We start from the raw sequence: 21333 nt of genomic DNA on the forward strand, positions 1-21333 counted from the left end.
TGAGGTCTGCGTCTTTGACAGCTAGGCTGCAGCACTGATGAGCAGATGGGATTTGATGTCACCCGTATTAACTTGGCCTTGAATATATATGAGAATTTTCCTCCAAGGAAGTGATAGAACTTAACCTCTCATATTCACACAAGGTCTCAGGGAGTTGAGGACTCAGCTGTCTTCACTAGTTGCTTCCACAGGTGGGACCAAAAAGCCAAGGCTCAGAAAGATGAAGGTATGGAGTAAAGCCATAGGGCAAAGCAAGAGTGAATCCATTCGAAAAACTGGCCTTAAATGGGATCATGCAACAGTCCCTTTGGTCAGCAAGGAGGGTCAACTTCAGACAGTTTGATGCCAGGAAGTCTTCTGAGCAAAGCCTTTGGAGTTGGGTCTGAACTCAGCTTCCTAGCTGTGTAGTTTGGAGAAAGTCATCTAACCTCTTTGAAACTCAGTTTTCTCATTGGCAAATTTGAAATAATACCACTTCCATGTGGGGATTGTGGGGGATTCCCAGTAACAGAAAGTATATGAAGGCCTTTTGTAGACTCTAAAGGGACAGACAAACAAACAGGAGGAAACTCAACATAGACGTAGCCTTCCCTTACACCTGACAACTGGGAAGGGTCCTGTCTCCTCTAGCTAGGCGTGGCGTGGATGTGAAAATTTCAGAGAGCTGCTCCCTTAGAAAGGATAAGCTGGAAGTAAGGAAAATCTCGGAGGTTCTTGCTGGGAGGTCAAGGAAGAGAAGGTGATGATAAACATTGGTTGGATCTGGTTGACACAATAGTTATATCCACAATGCATTCTGGGAATCTCTTCTTTACCAGTCAAGACATCTGTATCACCAAGGTATAATTCTGCCGTAATCTTCTGCCTTGCTGGAACCGTCCACAGCTCACCCCAGGCCCTTCTTTTGTAGAAGGAGGGAACCTATAGTTGCTCAGTATTTGCAGATGGTAAATGCTCATGTTCATTCTTCCCTCCACGAATGCCTATGAAAGTTCTTCCCAGTAAGGCAGAGTTCAGAGGCCTGGACTCAAGACTTGGCTTGGCCAGACAAATCCTTTTACTCCTCCCAGCCTCAGCTTCCTCAACTGGAAAATAAGCATGATTATCACACCTGTGTCCCAAAGGAATTGTTGCAAAGGTAGAAGAAAATTTAAAATACAAGCAATAAGAGGTGGAAGAATGGTTTTAAGTCAGTGATAGCCACCCAACCTCTTTGGTCACAGTATTTATGGCAGCCATTCGGTGGCCCCAACTGACACTCTATAAAAAGTGCCACTGGGTGCAAATGGCTTGTATTCTCTCACCTGGGACAGTTTCCAAACCATCAGGTCCAAGATGTTGCAAAAAATTGAATGTTAACTCCACCCATCCCCCCAAAACTGTTGTCCTCCCACACCAGTGAGTGAGTTACCAGATTGGTCATTGGTTCTTAGGGCCCAGCCCCTATTAGAAGAGCAGAAAACTCATCCATACCTAGAAGGCTTAGGCCTTAAGAGCCCACCGAACCCAGTGCCCTGATTCCAAAAAGAGAATCTGAACTCACAGATGAGAAATGCCTTCCAGGGGCTCCAGCAAGTCAGAGTTATTAAAAACATGAGATTATGATTTTGTGATCAAACCCTGGTCCCAAGTCAGGGATAGTTATAATATTTAAAATTTTGTCAGCTGCAGTTTCCTCATCCTTCATAAAATGCAGATAATAAAACTCTTCTTCAAAAACCTTGTTCAGGGGACAAAAGCAAAATAATTTTGTAAGCAGCTGAGCCTGGTACTTGGCACAGGGGCAAAAATAAGCAAATAGTAGATAGTGTCAGGGTGACAACATTCCAGATGCTGGCTCTGTATTTTCCAACTGTGGAACCTTGAGCAAGTTACATAAACTCTCCATGCCTCCGTCTTTCCCAAGTCTGCAGAATGAGGATAATAGTAAGACCTACCTCATAAGAGGGATATTGTAAGGATGCAGCAACTCACTGTAAGACTTTTAGACTGTAACAGGTGAGTGGTAGGTCCTTTGTTGCTGGCGGTGGATAGAAGTAACAGCAGTGTTAACAGTGGAAGTAGTAATAATAGTAGCAACAATAGTAGCGGCACTGATAATAGTAATGGAGTAGTAGGAATGGTTCCAGGCCCAGGTTAGTTTGTGGATGAGTTGAGACCTCAGCTAGAAGCCCTGCTTCCCCTGCTTTCAGTTTCTTCCCATCCTTGATGGCAGCTGCAATCCAAATGGCTGGCCCCACCCTGCTCATGGCTGCCTGACTCCTGGGGGCATCAGACACCCCTCAAGTCTGGCCCTCCCGATGCTCTCCACACGGTTCTTTCTCATCCTGTCTCCTGCACAGGCACAGGTGGAGAGGATACCAGGTTGGACCAAAGGTCTTGAGAGTCCAAGATTTTCCCAAACTCTCTGCTAAAGAGAACAGCAAAGTCACAGTCATTGAGTCACTCGTTTGACCACTCGTTCAAATCTACCAATTATCTACTAAGCATCTACAAAGCGTCAGTTCTGATGTAGCCCTCAGAATCCAGTGAATAAGAAATAGCCTATGCCTTCTTATATAGAAGACAGACAAAACTGTAATGGAAAATACACAACAATGAATACTGAGATGGGATGGGGGTAAGGAGGCAGGGGAGGAGGGGATTGGGGTTCAAGTTAGGTTAGGGCAGAGGAGATGACAACTGGGAAACTAGACAATGGAAACAGGAATTGAATGCTGGAGTCAGGATGGAGACAGAATTCCGGCACAGGAGGTGGGGTTCTGGAGGTGAACAGGAGCTGGAGCATAAGAGATGTCCTATGCCATGGTTCCTGCCACAACTCATGGCAGGCAACTCATACGCACGGCTCTTTAAAGAATCAAGGATGGGCACATGACATCAAGGGGGCCTATTTACATATGTGAATATGCAAATAATAAATAAGCTGATGATAACTAGAAGTCCTCTTGCTTGGTCAGAGCCCAGATCCAAATGGAGGGTCCCAAGGAGTCAGTCCTTTGTGGCCTTATTCATTTCTTATCTACACTCAGTCATCTCTGTTCAAGGCATTAGAGAGACAGATGAATAAGTAGGCTTCTGAATCCCAGAGCTCACGCTCTAGTCATCCTCAGAATACTGAAGTACTGTAGGATAAATATTGTCATTAGGACTGAGACTGAGTCGGTACTTGAATACTTGCAAACCAGTTGATAAATAGACCCTGTCACCACCCACTCTCCAGTCAACAAAGCCATCCCTTCCCTCCTCTGGTACCTCCTGGACCTTCTCACAGACCAGCAGCTAAACATTGGTACCTGGCAGCCCTTCAGTGCCAAGCCTGGTTATTTTCAGATGGGGCAGTACTCACACTCGACCAGTTGTTGAATACTTTCAATATCAGCCTTGGAGGTGATAGAAACAAGTATAATATGTAATAGGACCACAGGGGAAGGACCAGACAATGTCTAAGAGATCTTGGTGTCTGAGAGGACTTTACAAATAAAGGAACATATAAGTTGGGCTTTGAAGGATGAGTAGGAGCTCACCCAGTTGAGTTGGCTGATGAATAAAGGGAATGGTAAATACCACTACATGCCAGGCACAATCACATACTTTACACAGGTTTTTTTTTTCCCTCATTTGATTCACAAAAAAAATTCTTTGAGGTAGGTGCCATCATTATCACCATTTTTCAAATGGGAAAACTGAGGCTCAGAGAGGTGAAATGACTTAAGTAGATAGCCCAATTAGGAGGAAGAGGAGCTAGTATGAATCATGGCTTATATCTCAGAAGCTTACTCTGATAGCCAGAGGGCCAACTGGATGACAGAGAGGTTGGTGGCCCCAAAGTTTGGCCACGCCCTGTCCCTATAGCAGAGAGTTCTCAGTTAAGTCTACCCTAACAGGAGGGGGAACTTAAAGGGGCTGACCAAGACTGAAGTTAGACTCAAGAGAAGGCTTCTTTTCTCATCCTGCCTGCAGCAAGCCAGCAGTTTCCACATAATCCTTGTCAACAAAAACTTGCACAGATAAAAAAAAAAAAAAAAGCAGAACTTAGGCTGCATAAAAGAGGGCCTCATTTGTGAACAGGAGGAAGCAGGAGAGGATAGTGATGAAGACAGGAGCTTTGGAGCAGATCCAAACACTTTGGAGTTCTTGACCTCATCTCCCTGTGAGACTGAGCCATAGCTCATGCTTCCCTGAGCACCTACTATGTGCTGTATTCTACATGTGTCACCTCATGTATTTCTTATAATAGCCTTTCAAGGGAGTTTCCATTAGTATCCTTATTTTATAATGAATAAACTAAAGACTGGAAAACTTAAGTAAAAGGTACCTAGTAAGTGTAGAAGTGAAGATTCAAACCCAAAACATTTGCCCTCAGGGTTCAGGTGCTTACTGATCTGACCTCCCTTATGTCATTTTATTTTGCTGGAGCTGTGTCCCAGTCTGTACCTTTAACTAATAATCATACCTACTTCATGGAGTAGTTGTGAGGGTGGAATGAGATCAGTTGTCCATTTAGTTTTAAAGCATACACTAAGCACCTACTATGTGCCAGGCACTTGGTGAGTAGCAGTGAACAAGACAGACAGGTTTCTGCCTTCGTTAGCTTCTATTCTGTGAGCGAAACTTAGCCTGATGCTAGGGACATAACAATAAACAGTAGTTGTTAGTGTTATGATTTGTCATCATAATGGCTTAATTAAACTTGCTCCTGATAAACCCAGACATAGTATTTTTGAAACATCCCTGGCCTCAAAAAGTTTAATTGTATCTAAGATCTCAGATGAACTTCAGAACAACTCTAGAAGAATGACAGGAAAAGCCTTCTGTCTTGCATACCAGGGGAAATGAGCCTGAGGGAGTATACTTGGAGGGCCCAGCCCTTCCACCTCTGCCCCAGGTTCTTGTACATTCTGCAAAAGGCTTTGAGCCCTTGCTCAAACTGAGAGACTCACTATTCAGTTCCATTCATTGTAGTTTAGAGAGGAAAGGGACTAAAATGCGGGAGCAAGGGGCTGTAAGACTCAGGCATTTGTGGGACCAGTTATTCTTTTTAAATGGAAATGGAATCACATTGTCAACTTTTACTTTTGCCAAGCAAGAACGGAAAAAAGAAAACCACTGTTTTCTGTAATGAAAGGGACATGTACCAGGCAGAGCAGGGAGAATAGCCATGGCCTCAGAAGAAAGGATGAGACTTTAAGTCAAATGCATTTAGCTGGATGAAGAACTCATTCCATTGAACTTATTTTCTCATTTGAATTTGGACTGGTGAAAATTTTGCCTAACTGGATCCATGTAGAAATTTTCAAGAACAGGTAGGCTGAGGGTTATCAAGAGGGGCTTCTGAAAAAGGAGGGGCTAATAAGAAATGGTGAGGTTGAAGCTACCAGTCCCCTTCAGCTTCCTGATGGAGGGAAGGAAAGAGGAGGCTAGACTGTCCCTGAGCCCAAGGTCAATTTCAGTGAACAGCCCGGTGGGACAGTCCCCCACCCTGCAGCCCTGAAGGACTTTGTCATCTTCCCACCATCCTCAGCAGATCCCTGCCTTTTTCCATCCCTCCCCCTCTCAAATGAACTCCCAACAGGTCAATGAATCCATTCTTTTGCTGTCTTCCTAATTAGTGTGCAAAGGAAGATGAACAACAGCGAGGAAAATAAACTTAACGTCTTTGTGAAACAAAAGGGTTTAAGAAAGGGAGGGTGGGGAATAACCAGAACCCTCTAGCTAAAAACTCTGCCATGCAGCTCTACATTCACATGAGAATTTCCGGTCCCCCATATGGCAGGGAGGGGAAAAAAATTTATAGCCATCTCTCTCCATGGGGCCATTTGAAGCTCAGTAAATGGACTTGTTCAATTTAATTGGAATTCTCTTCTTGATTGTATTTTTGTAACCTATTAGGCCGTGCTGCCTCTTGATCTCAGAATTCAGCTGAAATTAAATTTTGAAGTGTAAGTGAGAGGTTGCCTTTTTTCCCCATTCTTGATTAAATAATGATTTGAAACAAAAACAATAAATAACAGTGCCAGCTTCCCTGGAGGGCTGAGAGAGACTCCCAGTGAAACACCAGGAGCTGGAGTTTGTGGTGGGGGGATTTAATTACTTATTAGAAAAACCCAAGTGTTGATGCTGAGTATATTAAGGAAAAAGAAGAGGCAAGCTTATGAGTTCAAATAAAAAAAAAAAAACAGCTTCACATTGGTGGGGGCTAAAAGAATAAAGGGAACATACTCATTTGTTTAGTCCCAATGGCCATGAATTTGTGAAAAGCAATCTGTCCTTTAAAAAAAATCTGAGATTGGCAATCATGACTCAAAAGGGAAGAGTGTGTAATATCTCTGGGGTCTGGATAGGGCTCCATGGCTCTGGTCTCCTGGTTCCTTTCACTGACAAAATCCAGGAGGGTTTGAAAGGGCAGAGATGGGGAAGATGGGAGGGAGAGATGAAATATACAAGATGCACGATGTTTGTGCTGCTTTCAGATAGATTCCGGGTAGCAATGAACACTTAGAACAGAGAGTCACAAACTTAGATGTCTCAGGGGCCAGGCCATTAATAGATATAAGCAACAGGGACCCCATAAGGCCTAAGGACAGGAAAGCGCATGCCCCATCTAAAAGGGGCAACTCCAATTACTCACAAACTGATTATTACCCAGCAGGAATGTCAACTCAATCTTGCCAGATCCTCTTAAGTTTCAGCATGAACTAGAAATGGGTTTGCTATGTGAGTATGCCCAACTCTACAATGTTGACACTTCCTTCAAATTTATTGGCGAACATAAATTTGTTTAGCCAATAAGTGGGCCAAAGAAAGCATAACTTGAAACTTGAAGCAAAGCATAACTTGGCCTGTCAGTTTTCTAGGGGTGATTTGGGGTGTTGAGACTGATGCTGTCCATTTACGTCCCCTCCCCAACCCCACCCCACTTCACATACTGCCAGTGTCCAGCTTCCAGGTATTGCTCTCTGGCTGCTAAAGACCACTTTGCTTGGCTGGGCGGCAGTTTGAAACTGCTGAAGAATTGACACCTCTTGGGGGCAACCTTTAACCCATGAGTGTGAGGAACTGGTGTATAAATATCCAGCTCCCTCCTTGGTTGAGATGAATTCTGGAGCCAGTTCTGTCCTCTCTCTTTTCTCTCCCCCAGCTCACTGCCCCTCAAATAAGATTCCTTGGTCTCAAATAAACTGCCAGCACTCAAATTCCTGTCTCAATTTCTAGGAGAATCCACATGGAGACAGGTGTTATTTCACTTTGTGATTAAACAAATTTTACAGGGGCTGAATTTTTGTGCAAAGCCCCCAAAATAGGCCTTTGTGAAGACATGGAAAGAAGGACACGACTGAGGTGGAGGAAGGTTTCAGAGTGGACCTCAGAAGAGAAGCCTGGTAAGAGGGTCGCAGGCCTTGTCTAGGGGTCCCCAGTAGATGAGTGCATTGTTCCTGCACAAAAGTGGATCTAGAAGGACTCCTCCCAGTGAGCCTCTTGAGGACCGTTTTGCAGCTAAGATGGGGATATAGGAGCAGAGAGCAGTTATGTGCATAGAAGAGAAATTTCCAAGAGATGAAGAAGAAGATGAATTGTGAGAGGCCTGTTATCAAAATGAAAGACAGGGAGGAGCAAGGGGGGCCATCCTGTCATGTCAGCGTCCATTGGGCAACAGTTTGCCTCTTACGTGGCAGAGCAGGAGTGAGTATCTGACGAGGAAGGAGACACTTAGGGACAGGAGGCAAGAGCACAGAGGCTTCTGTTGTCTGCCTGTCATTATGTCCTTGACGTGAAGGGCTCCTCTGCATTGTCATGGCACCCCCTTATACACACACACACACACATATGCACACACCCCCTACAGTCTGCCTTTGGCCCCCCTGAGCTATATCTTCCCTCCTCTGGAGAAGGAGGAATCCAAGACTCACAGGTCATTAAACAATCTGGACATCCCTAATGAGTTTATGAAAATATTTCTATCATCTGGAAACAGGGGCAGAGCCCATCAAGACTGGTAAAGACACAGCCAAGTAGAGGTCACTGAAGGTAACAGAAATGAAGGTCTTTGGGCTACCACCTCTTCCCCCAACCCTCAAAGTAATCCTTAGAGCAGGTCAAACAGGTCAAGATTTGTGTATCCAGGACCTGCCAGGCATGTCGTTATGCTGGTTGTGCCCTGTCCAAAGGATCTGGAGTTAAACCCCCCTGACTCTCCATTTGTCAAGCCAGCTATGAAAACAGACATGAGGCTGCTTCAGTCCAGAGAAAGGTGTGTCTTTTTTCTAATTTGTCTGACCAGAAGGGACACCATTTTCGATTTCCTGACCCAGGAGGAACACCATTCTAGCACCCAAACAAAGTCAGTGCATGGGCCAGCAGCCCTGTTGAGTGCAAGAGACCAGATCCAGTTCATATTTTAACCTGACCTCCCAGAATAGCAGAAGGTGGCAAAGGAAGTAAAGAGACCCAGCACTGCTTGTCTCATCTGGAAGGCTCCTCAGGTCTGGAGCTTCTCACCTTAGCCTGGAGCTTATGCTGTTGAGCATCTGTAGACTCTTGCTTTCTCTGAGATTGTAGGCCCAAGGAGGGCTGGGGGGAAGAGCTTTCCTTCTCTCTGCCACTGACCTGGACCTAAAACTTGATTATAGAGGTTCTCTGCAGCTTACATGCCCAGCCCTGAGCTGGTCTCAAGACCCCAACTTTCAGCCCATCCAGATAGAGACAGGTAATTATCCCACCCAGTAACAGTGCTGTGGCAGACAAAAGTCACTCATTTTTGAATGAGTGAATGGATGAGTGAAAGAATGAATGAAATAGAGAGTTTTGTGTTATCCTGGCCTGAGACTCAGAGAAGGCTTTCAAGAGGAGGTGATATGTAAACTGGAGGATGAATAAATTTATCCATGTGAAGTAAGAAACAGGGGGAAAATGTTCTAGGCAGAAGAAATGGCATGTGCAAATGGCCTGGGGTTGGGAAAGCAAGATGTTGTGCAAAACCAAGAAAACTTCCCAATTGATTGCCTTAAGGTTGTACAAACCAAAATTGGGGAGGGGCTGTATGGAAGAGATGAGGTTTGTGAAGGACACAGGATTGGGTTGTAAAGGACACTGTCATGCATGTCAAAGAATTTAGGTTCATCCAAAGAAATGGGACTTTTAAATAAGCAGGAGAGGTTGGTATTTTTAGCATAGGGTCAAGTTAGTGAAGACATTTCAGTAGCACGATTATCTCTGTTTTCTGGCAATGAGAGAAAAGCATGATGCCTTATACAGTTCTCAGTTCTGTTACATGTGGATAGTGATTGTGGTCAGGTGGAGAGACACTGAGAGTGTCACTGTGAGCTCAGTGTATGGGATTGAGAACGTGAAAAAGGCATGGTCCCTGTCTAGATCCATTAGCCTCAAGGGGCCTTACTTTCAGGAAGTCCTTCTCCCTGGGTACTCATGATGCACCAGGACATATGCTTTGAAATTAGTAGTCAAGGTGGAAACGAGTACCTGAGCGGAGAAAAGCCCGGCCTGGATGCCTCCGGGTAGCAAGCCACAAGATAACGAAATCCATTATATTCATAGTCCAGCCTGGCTTCCTTCAGGAAGGGTTTACCTGAATCACTTGTTATACACTAGCTACCAAACACTCATCATCTCTGAGGCAAAGATTCCATGACCCCAGACCAAACCCCAGGTCCCAGGTCCCAGGGTCCAACTGCCTTGTGTGATGCTTTCTCATTCCTGACAGAGGTGGTGGAAATACACATGTAACCATTGAACTCACAGAGGTGGTAAAGATTTGGCATCCAACCTGCAAACCAGAAGACAGAAAGGAGCTGAATGGAAAAGGGGTCTTTACATTAATTTTAAAAGAAATCTCACACTAGAAAGCCCCACTTGGGCAACCTTATTTTAAGATCCCTTGTCCCAGAGCAAAACTAGCCAGATTGTCAAATGGGAAGTGGCAACCGCACTGGGTGAAAGTTGGTAAAGCTGGACCATCACCTTGTCGGTGTGCAAAGCCTCCTGGGAGAATCTGCAAAGGAAGTTCTGCCTCCCCAACTCCAGGAGCTGATATCCTGAGCTGGTGGAGCCATTGCTATTATTCTCACTGTTCCAGTGTCTCTGTATCTCACCCTCATGACCAGTTGCTGAGAAGACAGAAATATTTCCTTAAGAAATCCCTAGAGCCCCCCTTCTTTAGGCTCAAAGTTCATAGGAGAAGCTGGGTGGGGGAAGCAGACTTTTGATGGTGAGATCTGTGCTAATACTTGCAGGGCCTGGGACAAGAGTATAGAAGGAGAAGCCACACACTAAATGTTTTTAAATTTAGACAGCAAACTTAGATGAAGTATGTTCTCCTATCTTGACAAACATATCTTTGAAATGATCAGGAGAGTCAGATTTGGATTTAGGGCCTCGGACCCCTCGGAGTGCCGGACCACAACAGGACAGTGTGGAGAGAATCTGCCCCAATGCCCTGGTCCCTCCTATTCTCCCCCCACATCTTGCTTCATCACCATGACGGACCTCTCACACATGCACATGGACACCTCAGTCCGAACATCCAAATTCCATTCAGATAGCCATGTTTGGACCTACAAATGTGCACACTTGAAGCATGGTCTATCCCTGGGAGAATAGATCATGGAGAGCCTGAAGACACCCTGGAAGGGGACTCAACGGCCATTTAAACAGAGAATTCTGGGACTTCAGGTCTCCAGAGACTAATCTCAAAGAAAGGTTTCCAGGTAGCCCTGCAGATTTCTCGACCCATGGGAATGGTTGTCACTGGAGGAGACCCAGGCAGAGGTCCCTCTTGCCCACAGCTAAGCATGGTACATTGATAGGGACCGATCCAACTGTGTCATCTGAGCTGTAAGACTGGTCTGAGTGTTTAAAGAAAACCATCCATTATACTTCTAAACACTCTATAGCCTTCCCAAGGGCTGGCTCTCCTCCATCGCCTCCTTTACTTCTTCATCTGCCCTAGATTAGCCACACCCAGGATTCTGGGGACTCTTCTGCATTCCCAGTCACCCCAAAGCCAAATCTCCAAGCCCCTCCCAAAGCCGTTTGTTACAAGCACACCCTCCCTGTGCCCCGCCCCCCATCTTGACATCTCAGATTGATGCGAACTCTAGCCACCATCTGCGTTGTCAGCAAGGGTTTCTTGATCCAACTTGGGCGTTAAGGGACTGACAAGGTTAGTGTTGATGGCTTGAGGTCCCCTTACTGAGAAAGCCAACCAGAAGTGATGCTTCACCTGTCAAGAACACTGAAAACCCAAAGTCCAAAGTTCAGGGCCTAGTGTGAGGATGTACAGAAAGGTGTGTGTTTTTACTTGTCATTTGCGACTCTAATGATGGACTCACCTTGCCCGCTCTTCCCTTTCTCTTACACCTTACCTACCTACTAAAGGAGGAGTTCTTGCTTGGTAAGTGGATATAATCCGCAAAGACATGAGAGAATTTATTAGAAGCCACTCGAGAGCCTTAGCTACCTTCTCCAGGGGGAAAGGACACACGCAAATATCCGTAGAGAGCTTTTTTTTTGTTTGTTTTCAGTCAGACAATTTGACTTCCATTTTTTTGTCCCCCCACCCTTTCTTTTCCCCTTTAGTTGGAAACTACTAAAATATCATTTTGTGACCTTGACTTTATATTAAAAAAAAAACCCTCTCATCTTTATTTGATTTCTTTTCCCCATGTGATATTTGTTTAGGGTTCTATTTGGGCAACTTTTTCTTTAAGAAAAAAAAAAAGTCAAATTCATTGAAGATTTTGTTGACATTTAAAATTTTGCCTTTATCTCCTTTTGTCGTTTTTAAGTTTCAAGATGTATTTTTTCAGGCCCATAGCTTCCTTTCTTTCCCCCTACCTTTCTTTATTTTTATTGTTGTTTTAGGTTAAGGGTGTTTACACACACCCCCTTTCTTTTAAGTTGTCTCTTTTGTTTGAGTTAATTCATTAGAAATTTTGTATAATTTCCTTTTTCTTTTGTTTAATCTGGATCGCATGCTTTTTCTCTGCATGATACCTAAATCTTCCAGTTATCCTAGCAGGGGGTTTAAAAAAAAAAAAAAAGATCTCCTTTCTGTGGTATTCTTTCAGGAATTTGTGCTTTTGTTTTTTGGCGTCTCTTCTTTCCTCTCCTCTCTCTCTTTCCTTTCGTTACAGTGCATCATGATGGTAAACATTTCTTGGTTATTTAGACGCAACCCACAGGCCCGGCACTCAGCAGTGTCCAACGGGTCTTTTTGCTTTCAGATCACTGGGTCGGGGTCTGCTGCTGACCTCTTTACCAAAACAGCCAGCCCGCTCACCACCTCCCGAGGACGCTCCCAGGAGTATGACTCAGGCAATGACACCTCCTCGCCACCCTCCACGCAAATCAGTTCAACCAGGTCTCGGGGTCAAGAGAAGGGGAGCCCCAGTGGGGGCCTAAGCAAGAGCCGGGACCCCAACAGTGGAAACAGCTCTGATTCAGGGAACTCCTTCACCACTTCCTCACCCCAGAACAAGGGGGCCACTTTGGAGAACCTCTCCCCCACCAGCAGGGGCAGAGAGTCAAGGTCAGTGCACTTGGATGGGAGGAGGGGTCCTGACTGAGCTCCACCATCTCAATCTCTAAGCTCCACCATCTCAATCTCTAACCTGGCACTGCACCACACACACACACACACACACACACACACACACTCCAAGCCAGGAGACTTTTATTTGCAAAAGAGAGACAAATTAGCGTCATTTTGAGGGGGGGGAAACAAGGATATCAGCTTCAGGTATAGCTGGATCCACGGTCTCAAAAATGTGTCATTGAGAAATTGCCTTTCCCATTACTTCTCTCAGCTCTGCTTCCCCCTTCTTGGCTTTATTCTCAAGCAGATCATCCCAAAGCATTGGCAAATATGCCATCCAGTTAACATCCTGTCAATCTAGCTAGCCAATGGAAGGGAAATGCCTCTTTTCCCAAAATTTCAGCAAACTATCAAGGCAAATGCTCATTGGCTCTGCTTGGTCCAGCTTGTTCACCCAAGACCAAACACACTGCCCAGAGGATGCTGTGTTCTTGGCTAGAATTTGTCACATGCCACCATCAGAGCTAATGAATCTTCCTGTGTACACTAAAATTGAAGAAAGTCTGGTTTTCTGAAGGGAAAGCAGGGTACTGCTAATCAGAAGGAGGAATGGAAGTTGGGCAGGAAAAAAAAAAAAGATGTCAATTTTATCAATAATTCCAGGAGAAAGTCTTAACATTAAGTCACTATCATTTAAAAATATACCACAGTATTTACTTTAAAGCTATTATGCCAGAAATACTGAGAATAGCAATAACAACAGTAACAGAAACTATTATTTATGGAGCCCTGACTAAATGCTAGGTATTATGCCAGGTGCCTTCCACAGATAATCTTCCTAAACTCCTACTACAACCTTTATGGGATAGGTACTATTATAACTTTCTTTTAGCTAATGGGGAAACTGAAGCTCAGAATAGTTAAGATACTCAGTTAATAAGGTCTGGTGCCAGGACTGAAAACACAGATTTGTGTCTCCAGAACTGGAGTTAAGCCTAAACAGCATCTAGCAGGTACCTGCTTAATCTGATCTACATGGACAGCAGGATTCAATAATTTAGACCCAAACTTTCACTGTGAAATATAAATGATATTTAAATCCATGGCTATTTATGTCATGTCAGCTATGAGCAGAGCGCAGAGTGGAAGAGACATCAGTTCTAAATCAGGGGAAACATAGACAATAAAAGCGGGGACTGGCAAGGGAGCAGGGACATGGGCTTCAGAGCTGGACAGATCAGGATTTGAGACTCTGGGTGGCCATGAGCAAGGAACTCGCCCTTCTGAGTCTTCTCTGTAAATAAGGGGTGATAATAGTACCAACTTCCTAAGGTTGTTGGGGGAATAAATGAGATGATGCTTGTGAAGCACCAGGATGCTAAGAGGCTCAGCATGTTTATTCCACAGCTGTTTATTGATGACCTAGGACATAATGTCTCAGGCTCTGTCCTCGGTGCTGAGATACAGTGTCCAGAGAGACATGAGTTCTGTCTCCAGAAAGCTTGGTGTCTGGCAGAGGGAGATAACAATTATAAGGCCAAGCAAGCCATCTAGGGGTGGGGGAGGCATTGGGGCTGGGGGTTGTGGTAACACATTGGGGTGACACAAGCAAACTGAAGGGAGTCAAGAAGCCTGAAGCCATGAGCAGGAGTGGTCAAACAAAGAGGAGGGGAACAGGCTCCAGGCAGTGGGGATGTCCTACGGCATGCAGACAAGGAAGGGAACAGGACTGTTCCAGGAGAAACCAGTAATCCACTGTGACTGCAGTCAAGAGAGGAAAGTGGCAGAGCTGAGACGAGGGTGAGCAGGGGCTGGGTCATGATGAAACCATATTAATGTGATTTGAACTTGACCCTTGACCCAATCCAAATGAACATGTCCTTACTAAGAACCAACAGGAATCCAACATGGCTCTAGGCAAGGTGAGGATATGACAGGACCCTGTCCTTTGTGTGAGTTTGAACAAGCCTCTACCCTTCTTTAGGTTTCCATTGCCCCATCTACAAAATGGGCTACACCAGTTTCCCGAAGTTAAATCAGCCAGTTTTTTAGTTGTTCCATATCCAGGTACTTCTGTTACTTTTATTTACTTTAATAAGCTCACTTTTTAATACAAGGAAACTTATAGTACTATCTTAAATAGAAAATTTTTATCTCTTGTCCTAATAGAAAGCACCTGTGAAAATACATATGATTAAAACAAAGTATTTAATTTTAGTTAGTTACAGTTGCCTACCCAAAGTTCTGAGTCTCAGTCCTGCTCTCTCTCTTTGCAAGTGTTAAAAGAGACAGTAAAAACCCACTAGTACCCAACCCAGGCTTTCTTATTAATATAATCAGAGGGACTGAAAAATATAGGAGAGAAACTAAATCTTGCACTGTGGGATTTGATCACATCCACCCTGCCCCCTCCCCTTTGGTGATCACACCATATCTCTACATATCTCTGCCATATCTCTACTCCTCTAACATCTGTGGTCTGGGAAATCTTTCCAGAGGTAGTAAGAGGGGAAAGGTGGGGCGGGAGGAGGGGGGCAGGTTGCAAGAGCATCACAGCCAAGGCAAAGGTAGGGAAGTGAGCATCAGCTCAAGACACCCCCAGACCAGTGGGCAAGCCAGTGCTAACAGTGGTTCTCCCCCATGCAGAGGATTTCAGTCACCATGTCTGGAATGCACCGAGGTGAAGAAGTCCAATTTGGTCCCATCCACAGCCCGGAGCTCCCCCATGAGAGGGTGCTCCCGAAGCTCCTCCTACGCCAGCACACGCTCCTCCAGCCACTCCTCCCGATCCCCAAACCCCAGAGCCTCCCCCAGGTACACCAGGAGCCGATCCACCTCCTCTGGGAAAAGGTGAGTGCAGTTTTGACCTGGACTCTTCAGCTAGCTAGGTTAACTACAGATGTCCTTTGACCCCCAAGGAACAGGAATGGAACAGATTTGAGTTCAAATACCCATTCTATCCATTACTAGCTGATGGCCTTGGGTGTTAGTTAACCTCTCTGATCCTTAGTGCCCTCCCCTACTGAAATGAAAACTGTAATATATCTTACCCTGAAGGATTGTCCTGAGGACTATTAAACACTTAAATCAGTACTTGGAACATAGTATCAGTTTTGATTGTTGTTATTGTCATGAGGATCCACTCATGTGTATCAATTATCTTCTGCTGCATAAAAATTGCCCCAAGGCATCCCTGGTGGTCCAGTGGTTAAGATTCTGTGCTTCTACTGCAGGGGGCACAGGTTCCATCCCTGGTTAGGGAACTAAGATCCCACATGCCATGGAGCACGCCCCCCCCCCAAAAAAAATGCCCCCAAATGTAGCATCCTTATCAGTGAGTTTTTACTTCATTCCTGATTCTGTGGGTCAGCAGTTTGGGCTGGACTCAGCTGAGTGGTTCTTCTATTCCGTCTTGGGTTCACATATGTGTCTCACATCAGCTGGTTGGTTGGCTGGGGGCTGGCTTGTTTGGATGACCCCAGCTGACTCATCTCTGTTCCATGTGGCCTTCCATCTTCTAGCAGGTTTGTCTGGGCTTGTTCACGTGGTGATGGCAGGGTTCCAAAAGAGAGCAGTAGTATGCAAGTCCTTGGCTTGGAACAAACATGATCTCTTCAGCCATTTCCGTAGCCACTGCAAGTCACAAGACCAATCCAGATAGATACAAGGGATGCTCCTCTTAGTGGGAGGAACTGCAGAGTCATCTTGTAAGGGGCATGGATACAGGGAGAAGAACTGTGCCCATCTTTGCATTTTACCACTCAATTCCTATAACCATTGGTTATTACTTGATTTTCTCATGTGGAATAATGACATAGCAGAATGCAGAGACATGAGATCTCGGGAATTGGAAGATTGCATCCAATCTAATCAACCCATGGCTTCACGGAGTCCAGTGTCCCTCTACAAACAAGAACTTCCAACAGCAACCAGACTGTTCCTCTGTTGCAACCATATAATCAAAGCACAGTTACTTATATAGATGTTTAACTCAAGACCAGTTCATTCAGAATAAGAGGGCAAGGAATTCAACATGATAGAGTGACATAAATAGAAGAAAAAATCAGGCAAAACGGAAAATGAAGGAGAGAAATAGAATTAAATCAGGAGGAAGGTTAACTCCCAATGGCAGGTCCTACCTTTCTGTATAGTCAGCCCTCTGTAGTTGGGAGTTCACATCCCTATTTATGAAAGACCAGTGTATTCAATGTACTCTGCCATTTCATAAAAGGTACTTGAGCATCTACAGATTTTGGTATCTACAGGGGCTCCTGGAACCAGTCCCCCACAGGTACTGAGGGATGACGGTAGTCACTATGGAGGTGTGCTGCAAATGTGATTCTAAGCTCCCTGGCAGACGAAAATGGGAAATTGTTCCTTTACATTATAAATAAGAAAGATAAAAATTGAACTAGTTGCCTGGAAGAGCAGTTATTTCTGATTTTTAAGTATGAAAAATGATTCATCTAGTTGCACAGAAAAAGGACAGTATGTATCACAGTGGATAGAAATGCCTGACATCCTTTCAAGGTATCCAAAAACATGTTTCATCTTCACACTCTTTACTAACGTCTCTCAATAAATGGGGAAAAAGCAAGTTGGCAAAAGCAAATTTTTGGGGAGCCACAGCTGGACACTGTTGTCCCAGGAGCTATTCCTTGTCCACACTCCTTTCCTCACCCTGGACAGTATGTAAGAATAGTCCCAGAGCGATAGTTATTATAATCGCCTAAGAAAGTAGGAAGGGACTAAGGAACACCTAGGTGAGGGCAAGTTAGAGCAAGACTTCTTTTCAAATTGAAAATAGATAGGAGAACTTTGGAGAGTGTCCCCCCTACTCATCCCTGTGCCCATGGCAGACATTGCTAATCCATCACAGTGCTCTTTCCCACTGAACACAGACATGGCCACATAATCCCTCCCAACCCTAGCAGGAACAACTAGCAGATCAAGTCATCAATTGTGAAATGAAAATTACTTGAAAGACTGAGGAAGCAGGGTAGATGTTTCTGGGAAACTCGTGGAGAAACCAAGAGATTGGTTTCTCTAAAAGTGGAAGACATTAGCAAAAGGGAAGAAGTCTGGAAACAGCATAGGGGCTAGTAATTTGGATGCACACAGCATCGTCCAGCAGAAGTCAGGAGCATCTTGTAGCCAAACAGACATGGGTCCAAACCCCTTACTAGCTGAGGACCTTGAACAAATCACATCATTTCTCTCTGCCTCTGTGTCCCCATCTATAGAATTGGATTGATAACAGAGTCTAACCCTAGGAAGTGCTGAGGATTAAATGGGATAATATACACAAAACATTTAGTTCAAAATCCAGCACATAGTAAAATATATGATAATCATATAATAATAAACATTTCCTGTGTGCTGGCTGTACACCAAGATGCTAAGTAACTTACCCTAATTTACTCGTTTAATTGACAATTCTAATTGGGTAAGTACTTTTACCATTTTACAGATCAGAAAAGGGGCCCAGAGAAGTGAAATCACCTACCCAAGGTCACACAGCTACCAAATGGCTAGGATAGGAAGAACTCAATAAAGGGAAGTTGTTGATATTATTATTAACCATTCAAAAGGGAGGGGATTTCATCCTCAGGTAAGGGCTTGGGTTCCTCCGCGTGGCCTCCAGAAATAAAAAGGCCCCGGGGACCAGCTGAATAAAACGCTAGACAGACGGGGCAAGCCCGGCGGAGCTCAGCAGGCCCCTCAGCGGCTGTCTCCTCTCCTCCAGGTCCTCCTCGCGCTCTCCCAGCTATTCCTCCAAGTCTGGCAAGAGAAGCCCGCCTAGCAGAAGCTCTAGGTCGCGCCGCAGCCCAAGCTACTCCCGCTACAGTCCCAGCAGGTACAGGCCCCACCCCCAGGCACTGACCCCGCCCCTCGAGCTAGGCTCCACCTCCGGCCATGCTCCTTTGCTCAGGTCCAGAATCCGCCTGCAATGCAGGAGACCCCGGTTTGATTCCTGGGCCAGGAAGATCTGCTGGAGAAGGGATAGGCTACCCACTTCAGTATTCTTGGGCTGCAGGAGACCTGGGTTTGATCCCTGGATTGGGAAGATCCCCTGGAGAAGGGAACGGCTACCCACTCCAGAATTCTGGCCTGGAGAATTTCATGGGGTCACAAAGAGTCGGACACGACTGAGCGACTTTCACTCCCTCACTCACTCCTCTCCCACATCGTCTCTCTGGAGCATCTCCCTAGCTCTGCTCAGTTCCTCTCCGGTCAAGCCCCGCCCGCTTATGGATGGGAAGGTGACTCAGCATTCCTAGTGGTTCCCTATGTCCTATCCAAGCGACGGTGAGGTCCCCAGAACTTCCCTGCATCCTCATGTACTTACCCCAAATCCTCAGCCACACCCCGGAATTCATATCCCCAGCCCTCAGCCTCTTCACACACCTTGTACCACCCCACATCCCTATATCCAGAGCCCCTAATTCTCACTTCTTACTCGGCACCTGGGCCCACCCACCTAACCTTCATATCCTGACCCCTGCAATGCACACCTTCAAAGGCTGACACCCCTCCTCAGTAGCCAGTCATCCACGTAGACTCTCCCATAGCGATGCTATCTTCCCTCCGGCCTCCCTGGGAGCCCCGTGCTGACCCTGTCCCCTGCCCCAGCGGGGTAAAGTGGGCAGGAGGCAAAGTGGGTGCCCTTCTTCCACACGCTCACACCGAAAAAGCCAGGGCAGCCTCAGCTCCCCAGTAACCACCCCGTCACCGCACCCCTTCAGGGAGCGGAACCCCAAGTACAGCGAGAAGGATTCGCAGCAACGCGAGCGCGAGCGAGCTCGGCGGAGACGTCGGTCCTACTCGCCCATGAGGAAGCGCCGGAGAGACTCCCCGAGCCACCTGGAGGCGCGGAGGATAACGAGGTGAGGCCAGGAGGCCGGGTACCACCTCCACCTCACTTGCACTCCCTTCCCACCCGCCCATCCGCTGGAGCCTCCTTTGGGCTGCATTTCAGGACTGTAGGAGCTCAGGGACCTCCCCAACCGTTGAAATGAGGTTTCCGTTCTAGGCCTGGAGCGAGTCAGCACCCCACCACCCAGAGGGCTTGCCAGAGGGGGCGGGGAGGTGGGCGGGACTAGAATGAGGTGGCAGGACAAAGGGTGGAGCCTGAGGAATCGGGTGTGGCCGGAACCTGGGGAAGCTGCCGGAATGCCGCTGGCAGGGCTGGGCCATAGAATGAGGTCCGGGGAACTGAACGGCGACATTGCATGGGGGTGGAGCCAGGCAGTGGCTCCACCCTTAGACCCACGCGCCCAGGTACAAGGCTTGAATACAACCGTAAGTAATTATACCCTGAACCAAGGGTAGAGAGGGCGAACAGGATTGTTTATGTACCAGAAGGGGGTGGGGGAGTGGGGTGCGCTAGTGGGTAAGGGGAAGACCAGTATTTTGGAGAGGAATCTTGGCTGTGCCACTTTCCGGGTGAACTGGGAAAGTCTCTTCACCTCCCAGAATCTTAAGTTTTTTCACCCATGAACTACTGGAAGAAATAACTCCTAGAAGTGTCAGAAAAATAAAATGAAAAGAGGCAAAGAGGTATGAATGCAATTTATACACTTAAATGCAGAGCACTAGAACCCACTGTGTGCCATTGTGATGGACTGAATGGTCAGACTCGGTGGGTAAAGATTTCTGTAACAGGTAAAGTCTTAAATGAGAAAAGCCCTAGAAGAGAATCCTGAAGTCTGAGAATTCTCAGGCCTTGAAATGGAGAGAATGGCTGAATGCTGCCCTAAAAATGGCTCTTGAAAATTGGTGGGTCTTCCTTCTGGTCCTCCAAGGGTCAGCTACGAGTAGTCCAGAGACCCACAAGGAAAGGAGAATCCTGGCTGCCCATGCGTCCTCCCTGGAGATGGCCGGAAGGAGGAAAAAGAGCTTGTGCCCCAGACAGTAAGGCAGGGTAATGGTGTCATCTTCTCAGATGTCTCACTGAACTGCCTGCTTTGGCCTGGCACATATGGTTGGAGTCCTATACTCACTGCCTTGACTTTCAGAGGTATCCTTGGAGTGGACTTGGAGAAAGGCTAAGAAAAAGGGACTGGTGTTTCCAAAGGCTCTCTGGGTTCCATACTCAACCCCAAATAATCCACCTGAGTGAATCCATTCAATGTTTCCCAAGCTTCCGTCACCCACCACTTTTGCCTTGTCTGATTAAGTGTACTGCTTACTTAATTTTCTTTAAATAGGTATGCTTTTTTTTTAGGTCCATACATTTATTTCAAAATGAAATGATACACTACAATAAATAGAAAAATCAACCTCTTTTGCCGTAAATAGAAGGTTCTAGTAAAAATAGCAAAACAAAACTGTTGCAGGAAGGGGGACCCCTTCCAGGGCCCGAATCTGGGCTCTTGTCTAACACTCGGAAATGAATTGTCCGAGGAGACACATGCTGACAAAGCAAGAGATTTTATTGGGAAAGGGCACCCGGGTGGAGAGCAGTAGGTAAGGGAGCCCAGGAGAACTGCTCTGCGAGCGGCTCACAGTCTTGGGTTTTATGGTGATGGGATTAGTTTCTGGATGGTCTTTGGCCAATCATTCTAATTCAGAGTCTTGCCTGGTGGCGCACACATCACTCAGCCAAGATGGATGCTAGCAAGAGGGATTCTGGGAAGTGGACGGACAGGCAGTGTCTCTTCTCCACCTTTCCGGAACTCTTCCGGCTGGTGGTGGCTTATTATTTCCGTAATCCTTATTAGGATCTCCTGTCATAAAAAAACTCATGCAAATGGTTACTATGGTGCCTAGTCAGGGTG

General features: G+C 46.0%; 1 protein-coding gene across 2 annotated transcripts in view; it reads left to right on the forward strand.

The window, feature by feature from the left end:
* Window positions 1–21333, forward strand: part of SRRM4 (serine/arginine repetitive matrix 4) — a 169964-nt gene that overhangs the window by 139349 nt on the left and 9282 nt on the right. For both annotated transcript variants that reach the window (XM_043440285.1, XM_043440276.1), the window contains exons 9-12: window positions 12243–12547; window positions 15200–15403; window positions 18300–18410; window positions 19300–19440. In XM_043440285.1, the coding sequence (XP_043296220.1) occupies window positions 12243–12547; window positions 15200–15403; window positions 18300–18410; window positions 19300–19440 (761 nt within the window). The remainder of the gene's footprint in view (window positions 1–12242; window positions 12548–15199; window positions 15404–18299; window positions 18411–19299; window positions 19441–21333) is intronic.

The sequence above is a fragment of the Cervus canadensis genome, chromosome 1, assembly GCF_019320065.1.
Source record: "Cervus canadensis isolate Bull #8, Minnesota chromosome 1, ASM1932006v1, whole genome shotgun sequence".
Lineage (NCBI taxonomy): Eukaryota > Metazoa > Chordata > Mammalia > Artiodactyla > Cervidae > Cervus > Cervus canadensis.